We start from the raw sequence: 27,187 nt of genomic DNA, 5'->3' as shown, positions 1-27,187 counted from the left end.
TTCCATGGTTGCTGCACCAATTAGCATTCTCACCAACAGTGTACAAGGGTTCGCTTTTCTCCACATCTTCTCCAACACTTGTTATTTCTTGTCTTTTTAATAAAAGCCATTCTAACAGGTGTAAGTCATTATCTTATTGTGGTTTTGATTTGCATTTCTCTGATGTTTATTAATGTGCCTGTTTGCCATCCGAATGTCTTCTTTGGAAAAATGTTCAGATCCTCTGCCCATCTTTAAATAGGACTGTTTGCTCTTTATTAGTGCTGAATTGTTCGAATTCTTCATCTATTTTGGATATTAGCCCTAATTAGATATATGATTTACAAACATTTTCTCCCATTCAGTGTGTTGCCTTTTCATTTTGTTGATATTTTCTTTTGCTGTACAGAATCCCTTTAGTTTTGTGTAGTTCCACTTGTTTATTTTTGCTCTTGTTGCCTTTGCTTTTGAAGTCAGGTTCAAAACTTCAGTGCCAAGACTGAGGGCAAGAAGTTCATTGCCTATCATTGTCTTTCTTCTAGAGGCTTTATGGTTTCAAGTCTTACATTCATGTCTTTAATTCATTTTTAGTTAATTTTTATGACTACTATAAGATAGTGGTCCAATTTCATTCTTTTGCATGTGGCTGTCCAGTTTTCCCAATACCACTTATTGTAGAGACTGTCCTTTCTCTACACATTCTTTAGTCTCTAACAGTGCCCAAGGTCAAGAACATTTTCCAGGTAACTGATCTCTCTAAACGGAAGAAAGATGATAAGATTGAGATGCTCCAAAGCTTATAACGCTCTTCAAAATAAAAGTCAACACTGTGATAACCTGAGCCCAGCAGACTGAAGGGCTATGGAAGGTTTGGAAGCTTAAAGTGCATAGAGAACCAGAGAGAGGCATGAACTGCATGAAAGTCTTCAAGAACACATTACTGGTGACCTGTGTGATAACAAATGCCAATTGAAAGACAGGGTCTTGTTGCCCATGAGAGCCTTGGTAGCAGAGCAGAGGAGTGGAGAGGGAACTAAATGCTCCTAGCTTCTGGGGACACCATCCAAGAAAAAAGTTCCTAGAAACTAATTCACTCCACTAAGGCACCTCAAAATCTTCACATTTTGATGTCTTATACTTCATTGTCATTTTACTAAAGTACATACTGTTTGTTTCTTTTTTTTATATGGTAGAGTCTAGTCTATGTTAATTTAATGGTGTGTGTGTATGTGTCATAATTTCTGTGTATACTTCTTCCAGGAGAGTAGCTTGCAGATGATAAGCACTCAACAAATACATACGGATTAATGATTAATTGAGGCCCAGTCATTGCGAGCTCAACTACTTACCCTCACCCTTTGCTAGTTTCACCCCATATATTTTACGTTCATACCTTACTGTTTTTTCGAAAGCCATACTACCAAATTCGAATCACTGGTTTACACCTGAGATTCCTAGAGCCTGGTTCCCACCCTCAGAAACTCTGATAATCAATCAGGGCATGACCTGGACATCAGGATTTCTGAAAGCTCCCACAGTGATTCAGAGATTCCTACCTATACCGGAGGTTGAAAATCACTACTTTACAAGCAGTTATGGGACAATGAAGACCAGAAAGCTAATGGGGAAGAGAGAGTCTGGAAAGTTGTCTTACATATTTAGAAGTCATTTATCACAATGTCATTAGTTATATTAACCTGGCAAAATTTAGTAGGCAAACATATAATAGAAATGTCTTTGGAGAAATAGAAAGTATTATATAAGTTTAGGTTATTATTATTATTATTTGGTAATACAAAAAGTTTTAACTTTCAGATTAAATGAAACACGTATTTTCCATAGTTATAATGAAGATATTTGAATATGCAGTATGTTGTGTGAGCAGTTGGGCCAGCTTAATAACATATATATGGAAATTTCAAAGCATGAACTCTGTATGTCTCAGATGTTTCAAGAAATACGTATATTATCATACCACTTAAGGCAAAATATCTCTATACTATGCTTCAAACTGAAAGACAGTGCTAGGTCCTTGATAATAATAGCAATAATAATAATCATAACTATCATTTATGGAGGTATAGTAATAAGCTTTCTACAACCATTATCTTCTGTATGTGTAAAAATAACACCATTCTCCATCTCTATAATGATGTAATTTCACAAATGTTATTCAGATAGAATCATGCAGTATGGTATTCTTTGGGGATTGGCTTTTTTTTCACTCAGCATAATTTCCTTGATGTTCATCCAGGCTGTTATATATATCAGTAATGCATTCTTTTCTATTGCTTAGTAATACTCCATGATATGGATATACTACAGGTTGTTTGTTCACCTATTGAAGGATAAATTATGTAGTTTCCAATTTGGGGCTATGACAAATCTGTGTACAAATTTCTTCAGGCAAAGAAGTTTTCATTTCTCTACAGTATATGCCTAAGAGTACAATCGCTGGAGTGAACATGTACAGCAGTCGGTGAACTACTTCCCAGAATGGATGAACCACTTTACATTCCCGTCAGTGATTGATCTACTTTCTTCATGTCCTCACCAGAATTTGTTGCCTTTGCTTTTTCTTTCAGCTTTTAGTTGTTCTGATAAATCTGTCGTGATATCTCATCATGGCTTAATTTGCGTTCCTCTATGGCTAATGATTTTGAGAATATTTTCATGCACTTATTTTCCATCTGTGGATCCTCTTCAGTGAAATGTTTGTGCATGCCATTTGCTGTGTTAAAACAGAGCAAAAGCTTTAATTTTGATGGAGGTTCGATTTATCTATTTTTCTTTTTATGGGCCATGCTTTTGGTGTCAAATATTAGAATTCTTTGTCTAATGGTAGGTTCCAAAGGCTTTTTCCTGTTTTATTCTAGAAGTTTTACAGTTTTTTTGTTTTACATTTAAGTTCATAATGGGTTTTGAATTCGTTTTTGTATAAAGTGTGAGTTTTAGATTGACTTTCAGGATTTTTTTTTTTTTTTTTTTTTTTTTTGCCTATGGATTTTCAGTTGCTCCAGCACCACTTATTTTAAAAATCTCGGAGTTCCCCTCGTGGCACAGTGGTTAACAAATCTGACTGGGAACCATGAGGTTGCAGGTTTGATCCCTGGCCTTGCTCAGTGGGTTAAGGATCTGGCGTTGCTGTGAGCTGTGGTGTAGGTTGCAGACACTGCTCAGATCCCACGTTGTTGTGGCTCTGGTGTAGGCCAGTGGCTACAGCTCTAATTAGACCCCTAGCCTGGGAACCTCCACATGCCATGGGAGTGGCCCTAGAAAAGACAAAAATAAATAAATAAATAAATAAAATAAAAAATAAAAAATCGGTCACTCTTCCATTGGATTGCTTTTGCTCCTTTGTCAAAAATTAACTGGTCATCTTTGTACGGATCTTCTATTTCTGGGTTCTCTATTCTATTTTATTGACTTATAGGCATCTAGCCACACTGTCTTAATTACTGTAGTTACATTGTAAGCCTGAGCATTAAGAAGAATGTTTCTTTCTATTTTGTTCTTCTTTTTCAAAATTATTTTGGCCAGTCTAAAGCTTTTATCTTTCCATTTGAATTCTGGAATAAGCTTGTTTATATATACCAAAAAGCCTTTCTGGAATTGATAAGAACTGGGTTAAATCTAATAATCGATTTAGGTAGCATTGACATTTTTACTGTGTTGCATCTTCCAGTTCATCAGTACAGTACATCTTTCCAACTTTTATTAGGTCTTTGATTTCTTTCATCAGCATTTGATCACAGTCATCACACCAATCCTGTACATGTTGTGTTAGATTACTACCTAAATATTTTATTTTCTTTGGAGCAACTATAGATGGTACTATTTGTTGTTGTTGTTGTTGTTGTTGTTTAGGGCCTTTTTAGAGCCCTATGGAGGTTCCCAGGCTACAGGTTGAATCAGAGCTGTAGCTGCCAGCCTACACCACAGTCACAGCAACATGGGGTCTGAGCCACATCTGTGACCTACACCACAGCTCACAGCAACGCCAGATCCTTAACTCCTGAGTGAGGCCAGGGATCTAACCCACATCCTCATGGATACTAGTCAGGTTCATTACCACTGAGCCACGGCAGGAACTCTGTATTTTTTAATTTTGATTTCCACATGTTTGTTGTCAACATACAGAAAAGCTATTGATTTTTGTGTGCTGGTGTTGTATTCTGTGACCTTACTGAACTAACTAACTTATTAGTACTAGGAGTTTGGGGTTGGCTTTTGTTTGTGTTAGAGTCCTTGGGATTTTCTACCTAGACAGTCAGCTCATCTGCAAATAAAGACAGTTTTATTTCTTCCTTTCCAACCTGTATGTATTTATTTTTCTTTCCTCAGTTCACTGAACTGACCAGGTCTTCAGGCACATTCTAATAATAATAGGAGTTGCTATGGCTGTGCTATAGGCTGGCAGCCGCAGCTCGAATTCGACCCCTAGCAAGGGACCTTCCATATGCCACAGGTGTGGCCCTAAAAAAACAAAACAAACAAACAAAAAGAATAGTGGAATAGTGAGAGCAGACATCACTAGCCTGTTCCTGATTGCAGAGGGAAAGCATTTAGTCTTTTGTCATTAAGATGTTAGCTCTAAGTTTTTTATTGATGCTTTCTATGAGTTGGAGGAAATTCTCCTGCATCCCTAGTGTACTAAGAGTTTAGGAATGAGAGTTGAATTTTGCGAAATGCTCTTTTCGTAAATTGGTATTGTCATGTGGTGTTTTTCCTTAGCCAGTGTTTACGGTGTGTTAGAGTGATTGAGGTTCAGATATTGAACCATCTTGTATACCTGGAATAAATCTCACTTGGAGGTAGTGTATTACTCCTTTTTTACTCTGTTGTATTTGACTTGCTAAAATTTTGTTGAGGGTATTTACACTAAGTTTATGAGCGTTATTGGTCTGTCATTTTCTTTGGGGACATTTGTCTAGTTTTTGATATTAGGTAATACTACCCTCATAAAATTAGCTGGGACTTGTTCCCTCCTCTTTTATTTTCTAGAAGAGATTGTATAAAATTTTTGTTAATTCTCTGAATGTTTGATAAAATTCTCCAATAAAGCCATCTGGGTCTATTTAATTTTTAAAGAGTTTTTAAATAACAAATTCATTTTCTTCATTATTATAAGTTTATCTGTTTCATCTCAGCTGTATTATAGCAGATCATGGTTTTTGAGGAATTGGTTCATTTCCTCTAAGTTGTCAAATTTGTGAGTACAAAGTCATTCATGGTTGTCCCTTATCATCCTTTAATGGCTAAAGGGCCAATAATTATATTCCTTGTCATTAAAGATATTGGTGCCTTCTTTCTTCTCTATTTTATCTTTGTCAGTCTTAATAAAGGTTTATCAATCTTATTTTTTTTCAAAGAATCAGATTTTCATATTTAATTTTCTCTGTTTTCCTGCTTTGAATTCCACTGATTTCTGCTACCTTGGTATCTGCTATCCCTTCCTCTGCTTGCTTTGGATTTATTTTTATTTTATTATTCTAATTTCTTGAGATAGGAGCTTGGATTATTGATTTGAGACCTTTCCTCCTCTCTAATTTAAGCATTGAGGCCTCTCAGCTCTGTTTTAGCTGCATCCCACAGAATCTGACATGGCATGTGTTCACTTTTATTTAGTTTTATGTATTTTTAAATTTCCTTTGTGATTTCCTCTTTGACCCATGGATTATTTAGAAGTGTGTTGTTTCATTTCTAAGTGCTTAGAGATTTTTCTGTTGTCTTTCTGTTAGTGATTTCTAACTATATTATTATAACAGAATATATTCTGTGTGATTTCTCTTTAAATTGTTTAATGTTTGTTTTATGACCCAGGATATGATATATCTCGGTGAATGTTCCATGGTGCTTGAAGAGAATGTATGTTGTTTTTGTTGGATGGAGTGTTCTATAAATGTCAATGAATTCCTATAGTTTGACAGTGTTGTTTAGGTCTTTATCCTTGATAATATCCTATCTGGTAATTTTATCAGTTGTTGAGAGTGTGATGTTGATGTCCCCAGTTATAATTCATCTTGGTTTTAACAAGCCCTCTAGGTGATGCAGATGTTGACTAAAGTTTGAGAACCACTGGTTTAGAGCAGAGTAACTCAATAAAGTTAGATGAGTTGCATATAACTTCACTATTTTACAAACTATAAATTAGAATTTCTTAATTAACTTGATATTGTTTTTAGTGAGTGCAAAAAAACTATTCCAACTGAGTAAGGGAGAAATATACGGGAAGCTCTCCCTGCAGTTGTTTTCCCACATATAATTAAAATAACCGATCAACTGTCCCACAATGGGGACAGGTTCACCACAAAAAAAGCTGCTCATGGGAGAGTACCCAGAAAACTTGGGAGTTTTAATTAAATCCAAGGTTTATTTTTAAAGCCAAATTTTAAATTTAAAGATCCATTTAATGCATTCATCCATTATTTCTGAGGTTGGTCAATTTATTTGCATATGCCTTCAATCATTGAGAATTTATTGATCTCCTCTTATGACCCAAGAACTGTACAAGGCACTAAAAGAGAACAAAACATAGAGTTTACTATATATGCAAATAATTACTTTAATTATCATTGTAATAAATACTAGCAAAAAGGTCAGATTACTAAGACAGCATGTAACCACAGGCTTAGTCGGGCCCAAGGGGAAGGGAAGATTTCTTGATTACTTGACAGGTAATCTAAGATTTAAAGGATGATTTAAATTTAGACTAATGAAGAAGAAGGAAAGGAGGTTAAAAATCAAGGAAACTTAAGAGTTCCCACCACAGCACAGTGGGTTAAGGATCCAGCATTACTGCAGCTATGGTGTACGTCACAGCTGCAGCTTGGATTCAGTCCCTGGCCTGGGAACTTCCATATGCCACAGGGTGGACATAAAAAAAGAAAATTAAAAATCAAGGAAACTATGTTTGCCAAAATCTTTTAAAAAGTCTTGGTCTTACACTGGGAGTGGGAGTAAAAATGTGCTAGCAAAAAAATTAAGGATGACAGTAGAAATTAAAAGAAACACCCATCAACCTGAAGTGGTCTATATGGAGGTGACAGCTTCCAGCCAACTTAAGTGCATCTCTCCAAGTCAGTGAGAATGAAGACCTGTGAAATCATGATAGGTTCCTTTGACCAAATCCTCCTGTGTTTTGGCACAGTACCAGGAACCTTATGAATGTTCACTCCTACAATTTCTTGGGTCTGAATCAACACAATTTGGTTTCTACTGGAATGAAGGCCATCATGGGGCCATATTGAAAAGGTGAATAGGGAAGCAATCGAACTGTGCATTCAGAGACCTTCCTTCATTAACCCTTGGGCACTGGAGGGCAGGGGGAGGATAAGAAAGTAACCCATAGATAGGAAAGAAAAATAGCATTTGTCAAGGGCTTATCATGTGCCAGCACTAGACTGAGAATTTTACATATGTGTTTATTTCTTCTAATTGTCACAATAACTCTAGGAAAGGAGCATCATTTTTCTCATTTTAAGGCATAGAAAGAAAGATTCAGAAGTGAAGTAACTTTCTCATGGTGAAAAGTACTAAATAGCTGACTCAAGAGCTGAATGTAGGGAATGATATAAACCTAGCAGATTTATACTTGGGGCAGCTTCTCAGGGAGTGATGCTCCATCCCAGGGACACTCATCTCATTTTTTCTTCTATTCTCATTGCTTCTTGTCTTTGTCCTCCTCAGTCAGCCCCTGGTTTCCCTCTAATCTCACTCCTCGACCCCCATACCTGCTTGTCTCTGACTCCCTCTTACATTCACCAAGACTCTTCTGAAATACTCAATAACCAAACAAGGAAGATTGCCCCACCCCCAACAAGGAAGATTGCCCCCACCCCCAACTCATAGGTTACTCTATGAGTGTAATGTTGAGAATTTATATTGTCAACCATCTCACTCTAAGTCCAAATCCATTATTTTGTCACAGTGATGTGGACAGAATCTCAGGATTCAAAATCTAAAGGAACTTTTTTTGGCTCTGCTACTGATATATTATGCTGTTTCAAGATCTTATTGCTATTGTATTGGTATGATTTTCTTTGGATTCTAATATGACTTTAGGGGAACGCGAAATCTGTAAAATATTTTTATGCAGCTGCAGTAAAAGTGAGATGGTTGTGAAGGGAATAAAAGAGAACAAAACACTGCAAGATGGTGGGACTCACTGTGGATAGCCTACTTCTGTTATTTGGTATGGAACCCATATAGCAACAATTCCTAATGCAGGCAGGGAGCAACCAAAAAACCAAAATATAATTTCATTCAGATTGTGTGTAGTGTGTTTTTCTGATTATAAACAAAAGAAAGATTATATAAGCTCCACAAAACTGTTTTCCAAGTTCTAGTGTCCATGCAAAGAGTGACTTTAGATTTTAATCAATTTTAAAACAAACAAAACAAAAAACCACAACCATAATGCATCAAAGTTGTAATGTATCTATCAAGTTACTAATAGTTACTAATGTAGCTATCAAGTAACATGAGTATGAAAAGATGTGAAAACTGTTTTTAAGATGAGTGGTTTAGTTTGGTAGAAATAAAAACTAAAAATCTGGGGAGGTCATGTATTTCTTTTTTGCATCTCCAAAACAAAGCACCAATAAGCACTAATTTAAAATGACCTGATTTTGAATATTGTTTCTAACAACATTTCTTTATTCTTTTTATTCTTCAGATAAACAAATATTATAGAAACATCTGCACTAGGTTGGCATCACTGCCCAGGCAAGCAGAGAGACTCAGAGAATCCAAGAAAAAGGAATAGAAAGTCAGTCCCACTTACCTACCCTAGTAGTTTCCTGCCAAAACCAGCAGAGCCTGATATTGTTGAGCAGTGGAGTGAAGTACTTGGTTTCCTATGGGGCACTTAGTTTTTAATCTCTACTTTATACTTAGAACATAGATTTTTATACTTAGAATATATATTTCCTTAGAGGAAAAAAAGCTGCCAACAGAAATACTAGCCTGACTCTTAGCAGCCTAAGTTCAAATGCTCATTCATTGCTAATGGTCAGACGAGGGAATAGTCTTAGTCTCTGGAATAAGAAAACCACTAGGGAAAGACTGCTGTTCATGGCTTTAAAAAAACAAAACAAAACTCTAGGATTTGAACTTTTTCTGGGATCACCAACTTCAGGCAGATATTCAAGTGAAGCTAAACTGACCAATTGACTCAGTTTCTACCCTAGCCTCTTGAAGTGTGCATGTTTGTATGTGTGTTTGTGCATGTGTGTCTGTGTTGATACTTAGGTAGGGGAAGGATCTTGACACACTTGATCAAATAGCAGATATACTTGAAGCCAAATCCTGATACCTGTACACCATGTCTGTACCCACCTCCCCCACTAACCCCTCTCAGATGTATCTAATCTCATAAGAAATCACCTTGATAAACACACACATATCCATTCGACAGAAGAGCAGATACATAAGCCATTTGCTATATTCAGCAATTATGCACTGATCCCATATATGTTTTGAGCCTACATGTTAGGGTATGTCTAGGGACATGAGCGCTTCAGATGTGAAGATGAATAGGACACAAGCCGTAACGTCACTCACAATGAATCTAGCTTAAAATCTTTCACCAGCCAAGGAGGAAGGAAGAAAATGACGACACTTTGGGTGGAATGGAAGTGGCAGATGAGGAGAGTCAAGGATACAGGGGTCAGGTTAATTTATCTAGGATGCAGTTAGGTGTCATTGCAAGGTTTTATCGCTTTCATTTAGACAGGAGAATGAGAGCACTAGACCCATGCTTTGGAGATGGAACTCGTGCAGGAGATTGGTGCCAGAGGTAAATGGAAAGCAGAGGGAGACATCAAAAGGGTATTTTCAGAGTGAAAACATAAGAGGGAAGGAGTGATGGAAATTAAGTTGATTTTAAGAAATATAATTTACAAAATTCACCCTAAAAGAGATAAGGAAAACTTAAAAATTAAGTTAGAATAAGTAGAAAATATTGTCAAACACCACCCCTTCATCACCACACACACACATACAGCCTATAAAAGTACCTTATTCATATTGTTTCCAGAGGAAACCAAATTTTTAAAGGCAAATAATTCCAGTGCTACCTAAACTACTGTATAGACAAAAGGCAATATAAATAAAACATGGCAGTAAAACCTAACCCTGATGGAGAAAGCACACAAAAAATTACAAAATGCAAATTGCCTAATTAAAATATCAGCAAAGGGTATCTCATTATATTAAATGAACAAGTGGGATTTATTCCAAGAGTAAAATACATATAATTACCCTTACATATTTAATTTTTATATACCCACACCTATATCTGTTATATATGTATATATATCCAGTATTAAGAAACTATCAAGGGAGTTCCCATCGTGGCGCAATGGTTAACGAATCCGACTAGGAACCATGAGGTTGCGGGTTCGGTCCCTGTCCTTGCTCAGTGGGTTAACGATCCGGCGTTGCCATGAGCTGTGGTGTAGTTTGCAGACGCGGCTCGGATCCCGTGTTGCTGTGGCTGTGGCATAGGCCGGTGGCTACAGCTCCCATTAGACCCCTAGCCTGGGAATCTCCATATGCCGTGGGAGCGGCCCAAGAAATAGCAAAAAAAGATAAAAAAAAGAAAAGAAACTATCAGGGAACATTTCCAATTACTCTGTAAAGGCATTTGATCATATTCATCATCCATCTGTTTATGTCATTTGCCTATTTTTCTATTGGCTTGTAAGAGTTTTAAAAGATTTCATACGGGAAAAAATTAATTTGTAGGAAGACTTTATATAGTCTACATATAATTCTTCTGTGGCAAAAGTTTTCTTTCAGTTTAATTCACCTTACCTTATAGTTTCTTTGGAAGAAAAGAGGTTATTTATTTATTTATTGTCTTTTTAGGGCCACACCCATGGCATATGGAGGTTCCCAGGCTGGGGGTCTAATGGGAGCTGTAGCCACTGGCCTACACCACAGCCACAGCAACTCGGGATTCAAGCCACGTCTGCAATCTACACCACACCTCACAGCAACGCCAGATCCTTAACCCACCAAGCAAGGCCAGGGATTGAACCTGCAATTTCATGGTTCCTAGTCGGGTTCGTTAACCACTGTGCCACAATGGGAACTCCAGCAAAGAGGTTTTTAATTTTACTCTAATCAATTCTATTAAAATTTCCCATTTCTTATTATTTAGTTAAGCATCATTCTCAAATTCTGACAGTTTTTATGCTTCAACATCTGCTCTTGGAGTTCCCATCGTGGCACTGTAGAAATGAATCCGACTAGGAACCATAAAGTTGTATGTTCGATCCCTGGCCTCGCTCAGTAGGTTAAGGATCTGGCATTGCCATGAGCTGTGTTGTAGGTCGCAGACAGGGCTCAGATCCTGTGTCGCTATGGCTGTGGCATAGGCCAGCAGCTGTGGCTCTGATTAGACCCCTAGCCTAGGAACCTCCATATGCTAGTGTCATGCTTAATGAGGTAACATAAGAAGTATCCCATTAAAAGCAAAAACAGGAGTTCCCGTTGTGGCTCAGCAGAAATGGGTCTGACTAGCATCCATGAGGACATAGGTCCTATCTCTGGCCTTGCTCAGAGGGCTAAGGATCCGTTGTTACTGTGGGCTGTGACGTATGTCACAGACATGGCCTGGATCTGGCATTGCTCTGACTGTGGCATAGGCCAGCAGCTACAGCTCCAATTCAACCCCTGGCCTGAGAGCCTCCATATGCTGCGGGTGTGGCCCTAAAAAGACAAAAAAAAATTAAAAATAAAAGCAAAAACAAAACAAAGATCTCCATCATCCCCACCACTATTCAACATTTTTTTGCACATACTAACCAAAGAAATTAAAGAGAAAGATACATAGAGTATATGAATTGGAAAGAAAGAGTTTAAATCATTTGTATATGGTAGGATCATATACCTGGAGAACCTAGGAGAATACATTAAAAAGTTATTTTGAAGAAGGAGTTCCCGTCGTGGAGCAGTGGTTAACAAATCCGACTAGGAACCATGAGGTTGCGGGTTCAATCCCTGGCCTTGCTCAGTGGGTTAAGGATCCGGCGTTGCCGTGAGCTGTGGTGTAGTTTGCAGAAGCGGCTCGGATCCCGCGTTGCTGTGGCTCTGGCATAGGCCGGTGGCTACAGCTTCGATTCAACCCCTAGCCTGGGAACCTCCATACACCACGGGAGCGGCCCAACAAATGGCAAGGAGACAAAAAAAAAAGTTATTTTGAAGAAGAAAATGCAGCAAAGTGACTAAATGAGAGATTAATATACATAAATTAGTAGCACATTTATAAAACCAGCAACCAAACAGAAGCCATTGTACAATGGAAATACTTTTTTTTTTCAATTTGCAAGATCTACAGGGTAAAATGTTTAAAATGCTATGAAGGCCTAAAAGAAGACTTGAATAGCTGGAAAGTTACCTCATACTCTTTGGCAGCAAGATTCATTATCATGAAAATGATATACCTGTGAATGTCACATAATCCTATTAGAAGTAGCAAAACAATTTCTTCTAGACAAGCTGATTCTAAAGTTCAGATGAGAAATATTAAACAGATACAATAATTCCGAAAAAAGGAGAAAAGGGGAAGACTATCCCTAAACATACTAAAATATAAAATATTATATAAAATACAATAATATAATAATTATTCTTAAAAGTGAGAAATTGAAACATAATCAAGCAGTCAGAGCAACTGAACAGAAAGGCCAGAAATATGTCCAAACACATGTAAGAATTTTTTATACAGTAAATGCATTATTTCAAATTGTCAGGGAAACAATAGCATTGAAAAAAACTGGAGAAAATAGTCAGCATGGGATGATGTCACCAAAATGGCAGCAAAGACACCCCAGCCTCCATTCCCCAACAAAGATCAACAGTTAGGCAGCTCTCTATGAATAAAAGCTTCTCTGGGAGAGCTCTGGAGTCCACTTAAGAGACTTCAACAATACAGGGGAACAAAAAACCAGAGAAGAACCTCACATAAAGGGAAAGGAGACAGCTTCCTTTTGTCTGCATTGTCCCATCACCCAAGCTGGCACTGCTCAGCACCAAGAGGGAATTACCCCACCAGAAAGCATTCTCCTCACTGGGAGAGCTGAACAGGATGAATGATGAGCTTCCCCTTTATTCCTCGTACTTCCTGAGGGTACTCCTTCAGTTTCACCCCACCCACACTAGCACAGCTAAGATGTATAGCGACAGTTAGGAACAAGGAAGAAAAGTAGGTTATACCAAAATCAGTCACTCAAAAGAGATGCTTGTATTTCCCCGTGATTTGTTTTGCAGAAAAACCCAGCCATTTTTGCCACTGAAGCTGCACACTTGCCTACAACCAGCCTGATACCTGTCACTGGCACCCACTGCTGTGCACATCCTGAGCATGCTGACATCCAGGGCCTCCACAGCTTCTTGTGGGCCTGGATTGGGCCATGTCTTCTGTCACTGGCCAGGACCACTATACTCACCTATAGCTCTTCCCTCAAACTGTGTACCTGCACACACCATTCTAACCCCTATCACCAACCTCCCCTGCCATGTGCTCATCATGTCACCAGTAGTCATGGCAGTGCATAGTGACAACCAGGGCCCCCACAGCTGCCAGTGAATCTGCAATTTTGCCTTGGCCCTTGCTGCCTGGCCTGGCCCCCACCATACAACATAGGCACCTGCAGCTGACCCTTGTGGCCAAGTGTGTGCACACCACTGATTCCAGCCACCACTGCTGCCTGGGCCTGGTGCTGGACCTGAGGGTGACACTCAGGACCTCAAAAGCCCTTGCAGACACTGAGGACTCCACAGTGTTCACCAAGGCCCACACAGTTGTTGGTGCTAGGGACTGCAGTGACCTAGTGCCATGACACATCCTTGCACTTGGTGCCATGCAAGTTTGTGAAGCTAAGAGGTCACCCCAAAACTTTAATCCAAGACAGTCTTCCCCAAGACACATTATAATAAAACTGTCTAAAAGCATAGACAAAGAGCAGAGGAAAAGACATTCCCATAAAGGGGATTTTTCAGCAGAAATCTTGCATGCCAAGAAAGAATGGGATGGTGTATTCATCATGCTGAAAGAAACAAACTGCAAACCAGGAATACTTTACCAAACAAAACTGTCCTTAAGAAATGAAGGCAAGATAAGAACTTTCTCTAACAAATTAAAAACAAGAGATTTCACTACTGTACCTACTTTACAAGAAATGCTTAAAGGAGTTCTTTGAACTGAAATTCCGGGGTACTAATAAGTATCATGAAAACAAGTGAAAATATAAAACATACTGGTAAAACTAATTATATATTCAAATTCTGAATAGCCTAATACTGTAACATGATGGTGTGTTAACTACTTAATTTTAATAAAGGTTAAAGGAAAAAGTATTTAAAATAGCTGTAACTACAATAATTTGTTAATGGATATACAATATAAAAAGTTGTAACTTGTAACATCAAAAACGTAAAAGGAAGGCATCAAGTGTAGTTTTTCTGTGTAATTGAAGTTAAACTGTTATCAACATAAAATAGATTATTATATATATAAAGTGTTTTATGTAAGCCTTATGGTAACCACAAAACAGAAATCTATAGTAGATTATAAAAGGTAAAGAAAAGAGAATCAAAGCATAACACTATGGAAAATTATTAACTCACAAAGGAAGACAACAAAAGAGGGACAAACTATAAAATCGCCAGAAACAAAAATACAGCATTTTTAACTTTAAATAATCGACAATTACTCTAAATGTAAAAGGATTTAATTCTTTAATCAAAAGATATAGGCTCACTGGAAGAATTAAAAAAAAAAAAGACACAACTATATGCTGCCTATAGGAAACTTTCTTTAGCTTTAAGGACACACATAGACTCAAAGTGCAGAAATGAAAAGATATTCCATGCAAGTGGAAACCAAAAGAAAGTGGAAGTAACTATACTTATATCAGACAAAATAGACTTCAAGCCAAAAATGGTAGCAAAAGACAAAGAAGGTCAATAAATAATGATAAAGGAATCAATTCATCAAAATATAAAACAATCATAAATATGTATACACTCAGCATTGAAGCACCTGAATATATTAAGCAAATACTAACAGATATGAAGGGATATAGACCAAAATGATAATAATAATAGTAGGGGACTGCAATACTCCCACCTTCAAAAATAGATAGATTTTCCAAATAGATTATAAAAAAGGAAATGTTGGACCTGAACCATACCATAGACCAAATCAGTCTAAAAGACTTAAACAGAACATTCTATCAAAGAGCAATAAAATACACATTCTTCTAAGTGCACACAGAACTTTCTTTAGATCATATGATAAGTCATAAAACAGATCTTAACAAATTTAAGAAGACTGAAATTATACTAAGTATCTTTTCTGATCACAACAGGATGATACTAGAAATCAGTAACAAGAGGAAAGATGGAAATTTTCAATATGTGGCAAATGCACTCCTGAAAAACCAACTGGCTGAAGAAGAAATCAAAATGGAAATTTTAAAAAATCTTGAAACAAACAAAAATGGAAATACAACATTAAAAAAAATCAATGGGATGCTGCAAGAGCAGTTCTAAGAGGGAATTTTGTAACAATAATGCCTACAATAGAAAAAAACTTTGATTTAAAATTCTAGCTTGAAACCTCAAGGAACAAGTTGATGAAGAAAAAGCTAAATCCAGAGTTGGCAGAAGGAAGGAAATAACAAAGATCAGAGCTGAGATAAAAGAAGTAGGGACCAGAAAAACAATAGAAAAGATCAATGAAACTGAGAGCTGTTTTTTTAAAAAAGATAAACTGAATTAATCTTAGCTAGACTAAGAAAAAAGTGATAAAACTCAAATACATAAAATCAGAAGTGAAAGAGGCGATATTTCAATGCATACCTCACAAACACAAAGATTATACATAGTAGCTATGAGATGACTATGAACAGTTGCACATCAACAAATTGAATAACCTAAAAGAAATGATAAATTACTGGAAACATACAACCTATGAACTAAACCATAGGGAAGAGAAAATCTGAAGACAGTAACAAGTAAGGTAATTTAATCAATAATCAAAAATCCCCCAGCAACAAAAAAAACCAAGGACCAAATGGTTTCACTGCTGAATTCTACCAAACATTTAAAGAATTAATGCCAGTCCTTCTTAAACTCTTACAAAAACTTATTTCACAAGGCCAGCATTACCCTAACACCAAAGCCAGATGAGAAAAGGAAAAGAAAACCAAGAAAAGAAAACTATGGATCAACATCCTTGATGAATATAGATGCAAAAAATTCTCAATAAAATAGTGGCCAACCATATTCAGCAGTACATTAAATGACCATGTGGGATTTATCCCTGGGATACAAGGATGTTTTGATATATACAAAAAATATGGTACACCCCATTAATATAATAAAAGATAACTATTATCTGATCATCTCAGTAGATGCATAAAAAACATTTGACAAAATACAACGTCTTTCATGATAAAAACCCTCAACAAATTGGGTGTAGAAGAAACATACCTCAACATTATAAAGGCCACATATGACAAAGCCCACAGCTAACTCAATGGTGAAAGATTGAAAGTTTTTCCTCCAAGTCAGGAACCTTAGAGGAAAGTTTTTCCTCTAAGGTGCCCACTTTCACCTCTCCTATTCAACATAGGACTGGAAATCCTAGCCAGAACAATCAGGCAAGAAAAAGACATATAATGCATCAGAATTGGAAAAGAAATGAAGGTCTCTTTATTTGCAGATGACAGAACTTTATATATAGAAAACTCTAGAGACGCTACCCAAAAACTGTTAGATTTAATCAATAGAATCATTAAAGTTGCAGGATACAAAATTAAAATACAAAAATCAGGATCATTCCTATATACAATGAACTATCTGAAAAGAAATAAAGAAAATGATCCCATTTGCAATAGCATCTAAATAATATTTAAGAATGAACTCAGCCAAGGAGGTGAAAATCTGTACACAAGAAAACTATAAGACTTTAATGAAAGAAACTGAAGAAAGACACAAACAAATGTAAAGATATCCCATGTTCATAGATTGGAAGAATTAATATTATTGAAATGTGTATGAAACCACAAAAGACCCTAAATAGCCAAAGCAATTCTGAGAAAGTAAACAAAGCTAAAGTCATCATACGTCCTGATTTCAAAATATACTAAAGAGCTATAGTACTCAAAACAGTATGGTACTGGCATTTTAAAAGACAAATACACTAACTAAAAAGAATAAAGAGCCTAAAAATAAAATGCACACTTAGAGCCAACTAATATTTGACAAGGGAGCCAATAATATTCAATAGGAAAAATATAGTCTCTTCAGTAAATGATGCTGGGAAAACTGGATAACCACTTGCAGAAGAATGAACTTGAACCTCTATCTTACACCCCTCACAAAAATTAACTTAAATGGATTAAAGACTTAACATAAGACTAAAACCAGTCAAATTATGTTTGACAAGGGAGCCAAAAATACTCAATAGGAGAAAAGAGTTCCTTCACACCACTCACAAAAATTAATTCTAAATGTAAAAGCTGAAACCACAAAACTCTTGGAAGAAAAGCTGGGTGAAAACTCTTTGGCAATGATTTATGTATAGTATATAGCAACTAAAGTACAAGGAACAAAAGCAAAAATGAACAAATGACTACATCAAATTAAAAAGTTTTTGCAGAAAAATAAATAAATAAATAAATAAATAAATAAAATAAAAAGCTTCTGCAGAGCAAAACAAACACAGAATGGAAGAAAACATTTGCAAACCACGTATCTGATAATACATTAATATTCAAATATATATAAGGAATTTATATAAATCAATGACAAAAAACAAATAACCCAACTTTAAAGTGGGCAAAGAATCATGAAGACTTTTTTTCCAAAGAAGACATACAGATGACTAACAGGAATGTGCAAAGATACTCAACATCATTAATCAACTGGCAAATGCAAATCAAAACCACAGTGAGATACCTCCTCACATCTGCTAGAATGACTTATCAAAAAAGACAAGTGATAACAACTGCTGGCAAGGTTGTGAAGAAAAGATACCCTTGTACACTGTTGGTGGAAATGTAAATTGGAATCATCATTATGGAAAACAATATGAAGCTTCTTTCTTTCTTTTTTTTTTTTTTTTTGTCTTTTTCCCTTTTCTAGGGCCACTCCCGCGGCATATGGAGGCTCCCAGGCTAGGGGTCTAATCAGAGCTGCAGCCACCGGCTTACGCCAGAGCCGCAGCAATGCAGGATCCAAGCCACGTCTTCGACCTACACCACAGGGAAGAAAAGCTGGGTGAAAACTCTTTGGCAATGATTTATGTATATAACAACTAAAGTACAACGCCAGATCCTTAACCCACTGAGCAAGGCCAGGGTCAAACCCGCAACCTCATGGCTCCTAGTCGGATTTGTTAACCACTGCGCCAAGACAGGAACTCCATGAAGGTTCTTTAAAAAACTAAAAATAGAACTACCACATGATCTAGCAATTCCACTTCTGGGTATTTATCCAAAAGAAATGAAAACACTAACTCAAAAATATAATCTGCACACACGTGTTCATTGCAGAATGATTTATAATAGCCAAGATATGAAAACAACCTAAGTGTCTACTGATGGATGAATGGATAAAGAAAATTTGATATGTATACATACACACACACAATGGAATATTATTATTATTCAGCCATAAAAAAAAGAAGAAAATCCTGCCTTTTGCAACAACATTGGATGGACCCGGAGGGCCTTAGGCTAAGTGAAATAAATCAGACAGAGAAAGACAAATATTGTGTGAGCTCACTTATATGTGGAATCTAAAGAAACACATACATAGAAACAGCAATCAGATTAGTAGTTACCAGAGATGGGCAGGGGTGCTCAGGAGCAGGTTGGGGGGTATCCACAGGGAGAATGAGTGAAGGTGTTCAAAATGTACAAACTTGCAGTTATAAGATAAATTAATTCTAAGGATCTCATGTTCAGCATGGTGATTATAATTAATAACACTGTATTATATTCTTTTTTACTGAAGTAGATTTACAACTTAGGCCAATAAATTCAAGAATTTAGATGGGATGGACAGATTCTTCGGACAGTACAAACTACCAGAACTCATTGGTGTATCAACACTTAGTGGCCTAGATTGCTTCACTGATTAATTGCATGAAAAAGTTAAGAAATAATACCAATCCCATACAAACTCTTCCAGAAACAGAGAAATGCAGAGTCACCCAGATATCACCAGATAGAAAGCTTGCCTCCAGCTTCCCAGTGTATCAGAAGTTGCTCTTTTATACTCATACCAAAGCACAGATCTGCTGAGAATGAGCAGAAAATGAAAAGAAAGAACATATTTGCAGATATTCTCTGAGCACTCTGCCTTATCCAGGTTGAAACCACCACTTCCAAACAACTTCCCCAGTGTATGTTTTGGTAAAACATACCAGGATGACCGGCCATTCCCATTTGCTCTTGACTTTCCCCATTAGGGCACTGAAAGTCCGGTGTCCTGGGAAATTCCTCGGTTCCAGGAAAGCAAAATGACGGCCACTCTCTGACTCTGAATTTTACTGCTGTGTAAACCCATACCTTACTCTAAATTCTCAAGGAAATTTCTTTTCTTCTGTTTACTCCCAAAAATTCCAATCAAAAGAGAATTTAACTATAAAGAAGAAAGCATCAGCAGGACAGTATTGCTCTTATCTTTTGTAAACTCCAGCCCCTCAAGTACTAAACATGAATTAATTTTTAAAAACCCAAATAAAAAAAAACCCATAAGGGCGATTCTTACATCTCAAAATTTAGAATTCAAGGAGTTGTTTTTCTGTGAACTTAAGAACTTCAACGAGAGGCATTGGGAAGACAGTGTAAGACAGCAAGGTAGTTAGAATAAAGATTTGGCTGTACTTACCTCTTCTTTCCACCAGATGGCAGACATGAGCGCCACTTTGCTTCTGCCTTACTAAGCTTCTGAATTCAGATTTCTCGCAGTTCAAAGTCATAAATCAGAAATGTCCTTAGAGTGACCTATGGATGTAAATTACCAGAATTTATCATCTGCTGTTACATATGTGGGATCTTTCCTGATGTCCTGCCTCAGAGAGTCATTTATTAAGTGTGTTCAAAAGGAACTTTTCCTTTGAGGCCCCACAATGTGATCACTGCAGTGGAAAGCCTGTTTCCCATGCTTAATGACATACCACTCTCTGGGCAAGGGACAAAGATGAAGAACACTTGGAGAGATATGAGATATGAGAAGGAAGGAGCTGGATAATACATTCCATGGCTCAGTATCTGTTACAATCTCTAAAATGAGTAAATTGAAAGGCACAAAAATACAGCATCTTAAGAAGTTCCAATCTTTCCTGACTTTCTAGGTCATCAACTTTGAGCAATACTGATCTTTAGTCATTCTTAAAACAAATTTATAAGGTCACTTCTTTGCATTTGACATATTATGGAGCTGTACATAGGGCACAATTTATTCATACTACACTGAAACATACAGAGAAAATACAGCTTCTTTTTCCATCATGTAGCTATCTAGCTTACCCACCCCTACCCACCTTATGGGCAAAGGAAAACTAAATTTGCTAAAACAAACAAACAAATAAACCAATCGCTTCTCATTAAGCAGCCTGCTTTCAGTTTGCAATAATTCCTTTCGGATAAACCTCAGTCTGTGCGAATTTTTTCCCTGCCACCCCTCCCTTGTCCTCCCCAATATGGCATCTTGGGATGGGTAAAGAAAGCTTCACCCTGGAGTTCCTGTCGTGGCTCAGTGGTTAACGAATCTGACTAGAAACCATGAGGTTGCCGGGTTCGATCCCTGGCCTTGCTCAGTGAGTTAAGGATCCAGCATTGCCATGAGCTGTGGTGTAGGTTGCAGATGCAGCTTGGACCCTGAGTTGCTGTGGTTCTGGTGTAGGCCTGGTGGCTACGGCTCCGACTAAACCCCCTAGCCTGGGAATCTCCATATGCCCAAAAAGACATCTCCATATGCCCAAAAGACAAAAAAGAAAAAAAGAAAGAAAGAAAGAAAGCTTCACCCTTTCTGGAAATACTGGGATGTCCCTGGGTCCTCACTGGCCTCAGAGGTGAGAACGTATTTTACGCACCTGGTCACCCTGCTGACTTCCACCTTCTCTCTGCTCCCAGCAGCCCTCCCTGCTGATTTAGCAACATCAGCCCCAGCCCTTTTCTCAGCTGAACATCCTTCCTGAGATGGGACTTTGATTCCCAGGCCAGAAGGTCCACTCTGTAGCTTTTAGTTTCAAGATCACTCCCTGCCCCAATTCAGCCACATTCCTCATAAGGGTACCAGCCTTTCTCACCCTCCACAGAACATCCCAACCATATAGATACCTCCCGCCCCATGTGGGAGGTAAGGGGTCTCTGAGGATCCAAAATCAGGCTTCTCCTCCACCTAGCCAAGCTACATCCTGACATCCTCTAGGTTGTAGCTGCTCTTGGGGTACCAAATGGGAAAGAAGCGAAGGACTCCTCTAAATTTGGCTGAAACCTTTGTAGCATTCACACACACACACACCCTTGGGGATTTTATGGGATGTTAGCAAGAAGCAGGAAGCCATGGCACATCCTGGGTGTCTGATCCCTCCCAGACTCCTCCCTCCTCACCTCTCGTCGTCGGCATTATCCGGCCACCACGTGTGAAGGGTCAGGCTCACGCTTCCTCTTCCTCCCTGCCTGGGACTCCCAGCATCATTTTCATTTCTGGGGGCCATTAGATCTCACTGCTCAGCCGCTAGGTCTAATTACGACTTGAGGACTGCATTCTCCTACTAGACCTGACTTCATGTGTCAAAGTTAGGTCATTGGAATGTAAAAATCTCATCTCTCTGTCCCCAAAACCTTACTTTCAAGACCTTTGCCTCCTGACCTAAAATAGCCAAAAAACACAGGGTTACATGTTTTTTTTTTTCCTCTCTGATATCACTTTTTCCTTCCCTGGGGAAATAGCATCATAGTTTGCCTGATCTCTGGGTTGAGGTTAGAGGGAATAAGATTTAAGGAATAAATGAATATAAATCATTTTCAAATGTTAAAATATCATTATGAAAGAGACTAAGAACTCCAGGTGTAAAGTGTTTGAAATAGGATTTGGCGCATAAGCACAGCTGTTATTTTCAACATTATTACTGGATACAAAGTAAAAGCAGACCTGCACACCAGAAAACAGTCAATTGTCCTGTTGGAACTAGTTATTATACATCCTTACTATAAAGATACAAAAAAGCTTTTGGATTTCCTTATTCAAAAATGTTTAAAAAAAATACAGGAAGTGGGAGAAAAAGTTAAGCATGAAATCAGAATATACTTTCCATTTGGGTTTGTGAACAGTTAGTTGACTGCCCGATACAACATCTGAAACACGTAACCTCCTATTTTCATATCTTGATTTTGATCAGATGGTTAAGGAATGTGTACTTAATGACAAACCAACACACGTCCTAGTTTTTCTCAAATCAGCATAAACAAAGTCAGAAAATAAGGAACAGCATGGGACATAAAGGATGTCAAAGCTGCTACGACTGGCAGCTGAAACAAATGGTTGTAAAAGAAAATTATCGACAGAAGACCATTGACTCCTCATGGTGGAGCCTATTTTGCTGGGAAAGACAGAGAAAAGCTTCGCTGTTAATGCCAGTTAATAGAAAGTTGCTTCAGCTGTAAGTTTTATGGTCAAAACATCCCCGTTGAAACGTACATGTTGTTTCTGTTTTCTCTCAATGTGACAGTTGCCAGCTCTGGTCCATTAAGCGGACAGGCTTGTGTGTGAATCTGCTTGTTGACGCAGAATTAACCTCTTTGACACTGGTTTTCACTAACCTAGTGGCTCTGGTTCCCTCCATTACTGTGGATCTGGGGTTAATAGTTCCAGCCTGCCCAAGGCCATGCTCATAGGTGCCACCTAACCTTTGAGAATCATTACATTTTTTGCTGCAGAGTACCTAGTATTTTAGAAATCAATAAGCTCTTCTGAATGTAGAAGATTAAAGCAAAAAGAAGTCAATAGGAAGGGGAAAAAAGTAGAGTCTCCAGCCATTTTGGTATTTCAAAGGTTCTATCATTTTAAAATGACATAGCCATTTAGGGACCTACTTCTCAAGGTCTGGATTTCATAAAAGCCCTTATGGCTTGGAGTTCCCATTGTGCAGTGGAAATGAATCCAACCAACATCCATGAGGATGCTGGTTGGATCCCTGGCCTCACTCAGTGGGTTAAGGATCTGGCATTGCTGTGAACTGTGGTGTAGGTCACAGACACGGATCAGATCCCTCGTTGTTGTGGCTGTGGTATAGGCCAGTGGCTACAGCTCTGATTTGATCCATAGCTTGAGAACCTCCATATGCATGGGCCTAAAAAGCCAAAAAGAAAAAGAAAAAAAAGAAAAAGGCCTCACGTTTAATTGTTATGACACTTTTGGTCATAACATCACCAACCTGAATGCCTCCCAGGGTTTCTCAGAACTGCAAAGTGGAAAACAGGACAGAGACTGCAGTGGTCAGTAAGCATCAGCACCGGGCTCTTCCTGCAATGTGGCCAGAGGCCCAGGGAATGCTCTTTCCTCTGGTCTGTGACTCTTCAAAGAAGAGCATGCTGCTCAGGGCTGAAAGCTTCTGGTGTCTGAATGTTCCTTCAAACAGGCTTTTCAAGGCCCCGTAGGGCTCAGAGGTTCTCCCGCAATGCCTCAGCAGCCACTGCAAGGACCCTGGCAGGCGAGGTTTATAGGCTGGGCTTCCAGTCATCCTGAGGAAAGGGCTTTTCTGTTCTAAAAACAGTTCTAAAGCCACACTCTGAAGCCTGCCAATACATGGAGGGAAAACATCACCATTTTATCCATCACCTGAGCTGGTGTGAACCAAGAGCATATGTTTCGAATCTTTCAAAGATAACTGAGGTATAAAAACAATTAAAACAGGGAATTCCCAGTGTGGTTCAGTAGAACTCAACTAGTGTTCCTGAGGATGTGGGTTTGATCCCTGGCCTCATTCAGTGGGTTAATGACCCAGCGTTGCCACAAGCTACAGCATAGGTTGCAGCTGCAGCTCGGATCTGGTGTTTCTGTGGCGGAGGTGTAGCTGCAGCTGCAGTTCCAATTCAACCCCTGCCTGGGGAACTTCCACAAGTCTCTGTGGGTTCTGCCTTTAAAACTTACAAAAAAGAAAAAAAAATGAACAAAGTGAATGTAAAATATCAAGTTTATTTCGAAAATAAAAACAATACCTAGAATACATAAGGTTTGTATAAGGCATTCAGTGCAATAATTCTCCATCCTGGGCACCTTTGAGCCAGGGCCCCAGCTGAAATTGGTCTGGAATGGAGTTCAGGAATTAGTGTGTTTTAAGCTTCCCAGGGGGTTCTAGGGCACAGCGGGGACTGAAACCACGGTACTACATATACGCAGACAAAGAGATGTTATCCACCCAGAGAACAGAAGAGCAAAAATGCCTCTTTCAAGGTCCTGCAGCTTTCAGGCCTCCAGAGGGGCCTCAAGCACCTGCTTTACCCAAGGCCTGTGAGGGAGGAACTGTTACTCCTAAAAGTTAATGGGAGCAATTGTCATCCCTGGCTTTCCATTTCTGTCTGGAAATATTGCCATTTGCTTTGCTATAGTATTTTCCAAAATGTTGCAGCCAGACTCACTGGAAAGACTTGTTAAAACAAAAGATTCCAGGCTCTTCTCTTACAGACTCCAATTCAGTAGGTCTATGCTGCAGCCTAGGAATCTGTTTGTTCAAAACACCCCAGGTGATGCTAAGGATTTAGCAGGCAGGGATGCTTGTTCTAGAGTCTAAACAGCTAACACAGCCTCTGAGTGCCAGTCTTCTGATTTCACCCAGTGCCAGTCCATCAGACACATCATTTCTAGAACAATCGTCCCATGTCTTACATTCCTGCTGCCATTCTATGTGGCATGTGCATATTCTACATATTCTATGCACGAGCATCCTAGCATTGCCTGACAACGTGTTCTTAAGGTGTTTAATTAATTAACCTGAAGACTAACCTAATTAATTCAAACACGAACACATTAACTACTTAATTAATCCCCGTCGTCCTCTCGGGGAGAACCAGAACTGGGACTGGGAATAAAGAGCCTCCATCTGGTCCTGAGATCTCAGAACACAGAGGTTAGGAAAATCCAAAAACAATGACAAAACAACGATGACAAAGGGATGGAGCCATATTTGGAAGTCAGGCCGACGGTGCAGCTGAAAAGCCCATCTGCAGCGAGCCGGCCCCAGGAGGACTGCTAGTAAACCTCCTAGGAAGAAGCCATGGCAACAGCCAAGAACAGGCACTGACACTTGCCACCAACTGCTTTATGTATATAGTCTTGGTTAATCCACATCGTGTACGAGGGGCACCGCTGTTGTCCAGGTGCAGAGGGGAAAACGGAATTTCCAAGACGCTTGCTCGAGACACACAAGTAACACAGCCTGAGGAAGCAGGCTGTGCACCCTGAGCTGTGCTGTCTCCCACTCACAGGGAACAGAGCCAGTCAGGGGGTTCAGGAAGGAGCCTCAATTCCCTCATCTCCTCCCTGTCTCCAGGGGAGGGGACAAGTGGCCTGCCCCAAACTCAGAAGCTCAGGCGAAGGGCTTGTGTTTCGGAGGTACCCGGATGAACTCCCATGTCCCTTTCGTGACCCTGCTTGCCGAGAATTTTTGTCTGATGTTGAACTTGTGTTTAAAAATGGGTGGATAGAATGCGTGTTAATTGAATGCAGTTTACTTAAAAGTGACTTTATTCCCAGGCATGAGATGTTTGTTAGGATCAGCGTCATTGCCTGACTCGTGCAAGACCAGCTTCTGTGTTCCGTTTCACATTAGGTTTTCATTGCCATTCTGAGAAATGGGGCCATCCCCTGGATGTGTTTCTTGTAATAAGAAGCTCAAGGAAAATGAAAAACAAAAACAAAAGATGGTGTTTCTACTTTTCTGAGGAATGTGAAAGAAATTTTTTGTTCAGAGCCGCCCTTGCAGAATATGGAAGTTCCCAGGCTATGGGGTCAGATCAGAGGTGCAGCTGGACGGCAGCCACAACCACAGCAACACAGGATCTGAGCCGCATCTGTGATGTATGCCACAGCTGACAGCAACACTGAATCCTTAACCCACTGAGTGAGGCCAGGGATTGAATCTGCATCCTCAAGGAGACTATGTGGGGTTCTTAACCCACTGAGCCACAATGGGAACTCCATTAAGAAATAGACTACACTATAAGATATGGTGGAAAACAAATAAACTGGGAGCTGAATACACCAAGACTTCCTGATTATGAGCTGTACGATCTGGATTAATTACTTCCTCTCTCTGAGCTATGATGCTTAATCTTAAAAGTAAGGATAGTGTTACCAAAAACAGAGGTCAACAAGCCATGACCATGGGCAAATCCAGCCCCCTTAGGCTATATTTTTAAGGACACCCTCCAGATAAAAATAATTTTTACATTATTTTGAGGTAAAAAAGAGAGAGGAAGAAGATTCAACTGTGAGTCTGTGTGGCCTGCAGAACCTAAAATATTTACTATCTGGCCCTCTATAGAAAAAAATTTGCTAATTCCTGACCTAAACCCAAGATGATCCCAAAGCCAAGATGAGCTCCAGATCTATATTTTAAAGCAGGCTCTCTCATTAGCTAATTGACTAACTCCCAAACAGCCCCTTGGCACCTGAAGTTCAAATGTGTGCTTCAGCAAAACTTCAAATGACCAGAGGGTCACTTACAAAGGAGACAAGGAGTACCCGTCGTGGCGCAGTGGTTAACGAATCCGACTAGGAACCATGAGGTTGCGGGTTCGGTCCCTGCCCTTGCTCAGTGGGTTAACGATCCGGCGTTGCCGTGAGCTGTGGTGTAGGTCGCAGATGCGGCTCGGATCCCGCGTTGCTGTGGCTCTGGTGTAGGCCAGTGGCTACAGCTCCAATTGGACCCCTAGCCTGGGAACCTCCATATGTCGCGGGAGCGGCCCAAAGAAATAGCAAAAAAAAAAAAAGACAAAAAAAAAAAAAAAAAAGCAAAGGAGACAAACATCGCAGATTCATTCTGTACAAAGATCTACTCCACGTTGAAATCAGCGCAGTATTGCGAAGCACGGTGTAGCAGAGGTCTTAGAAGAAGAGAGAGGACTTGGAATCCATGATCCTTCAGAATATCACACAGAAGCAGAAACAAAGAGGT

At 38.9% G+C, this 27,187-nt stretch overlaps 1 protein-coding gene across 1 annotated transcript in view; it reads right to left on the bottom strand.

Moving 5' to 3' along the window:
• Nucleotides 1-27,187, bottom strand: part of IQCM (IQ motif containing M) — a 605,776-nt gene that overhangs the window by 497,560 nt on the left and 81,029 nt on the right. The window contains exon 3 of the mRNA XM_084972727.1: nucleotides 19,894-20,009. Coding sequence (XP_084828853.1) covers nucleotides 19,894-19,984 — 91 coding nt within the window. The 5' untranslated portion in view covers nucleotides 19,985-20,009. The remainder of the gene's footprint in view (nucleotides 1-19,893; nucleotides 20,010-27,187) is intronic.

The sequence above is a fragment of the Sus scrofa genome, chromosome 8 (assembly GCF_054392235.1).
Source record: "Sus scrofa isolate SSC_HxYL_T2T_F1_AM1 chromosome 8, Sscrofa_HxYL_maternal_Yorkshire_Landrace_v2.0, whole genome shotgun sequence".
NCBI lineage: Eukaryota > Metazoa > Chordata > Mammalia > Artiodactyla > Suidae > Sus > Sus scrofa.
This window is presented reverse-complemented; position numbering and strand designations above follow the sequence as displayed.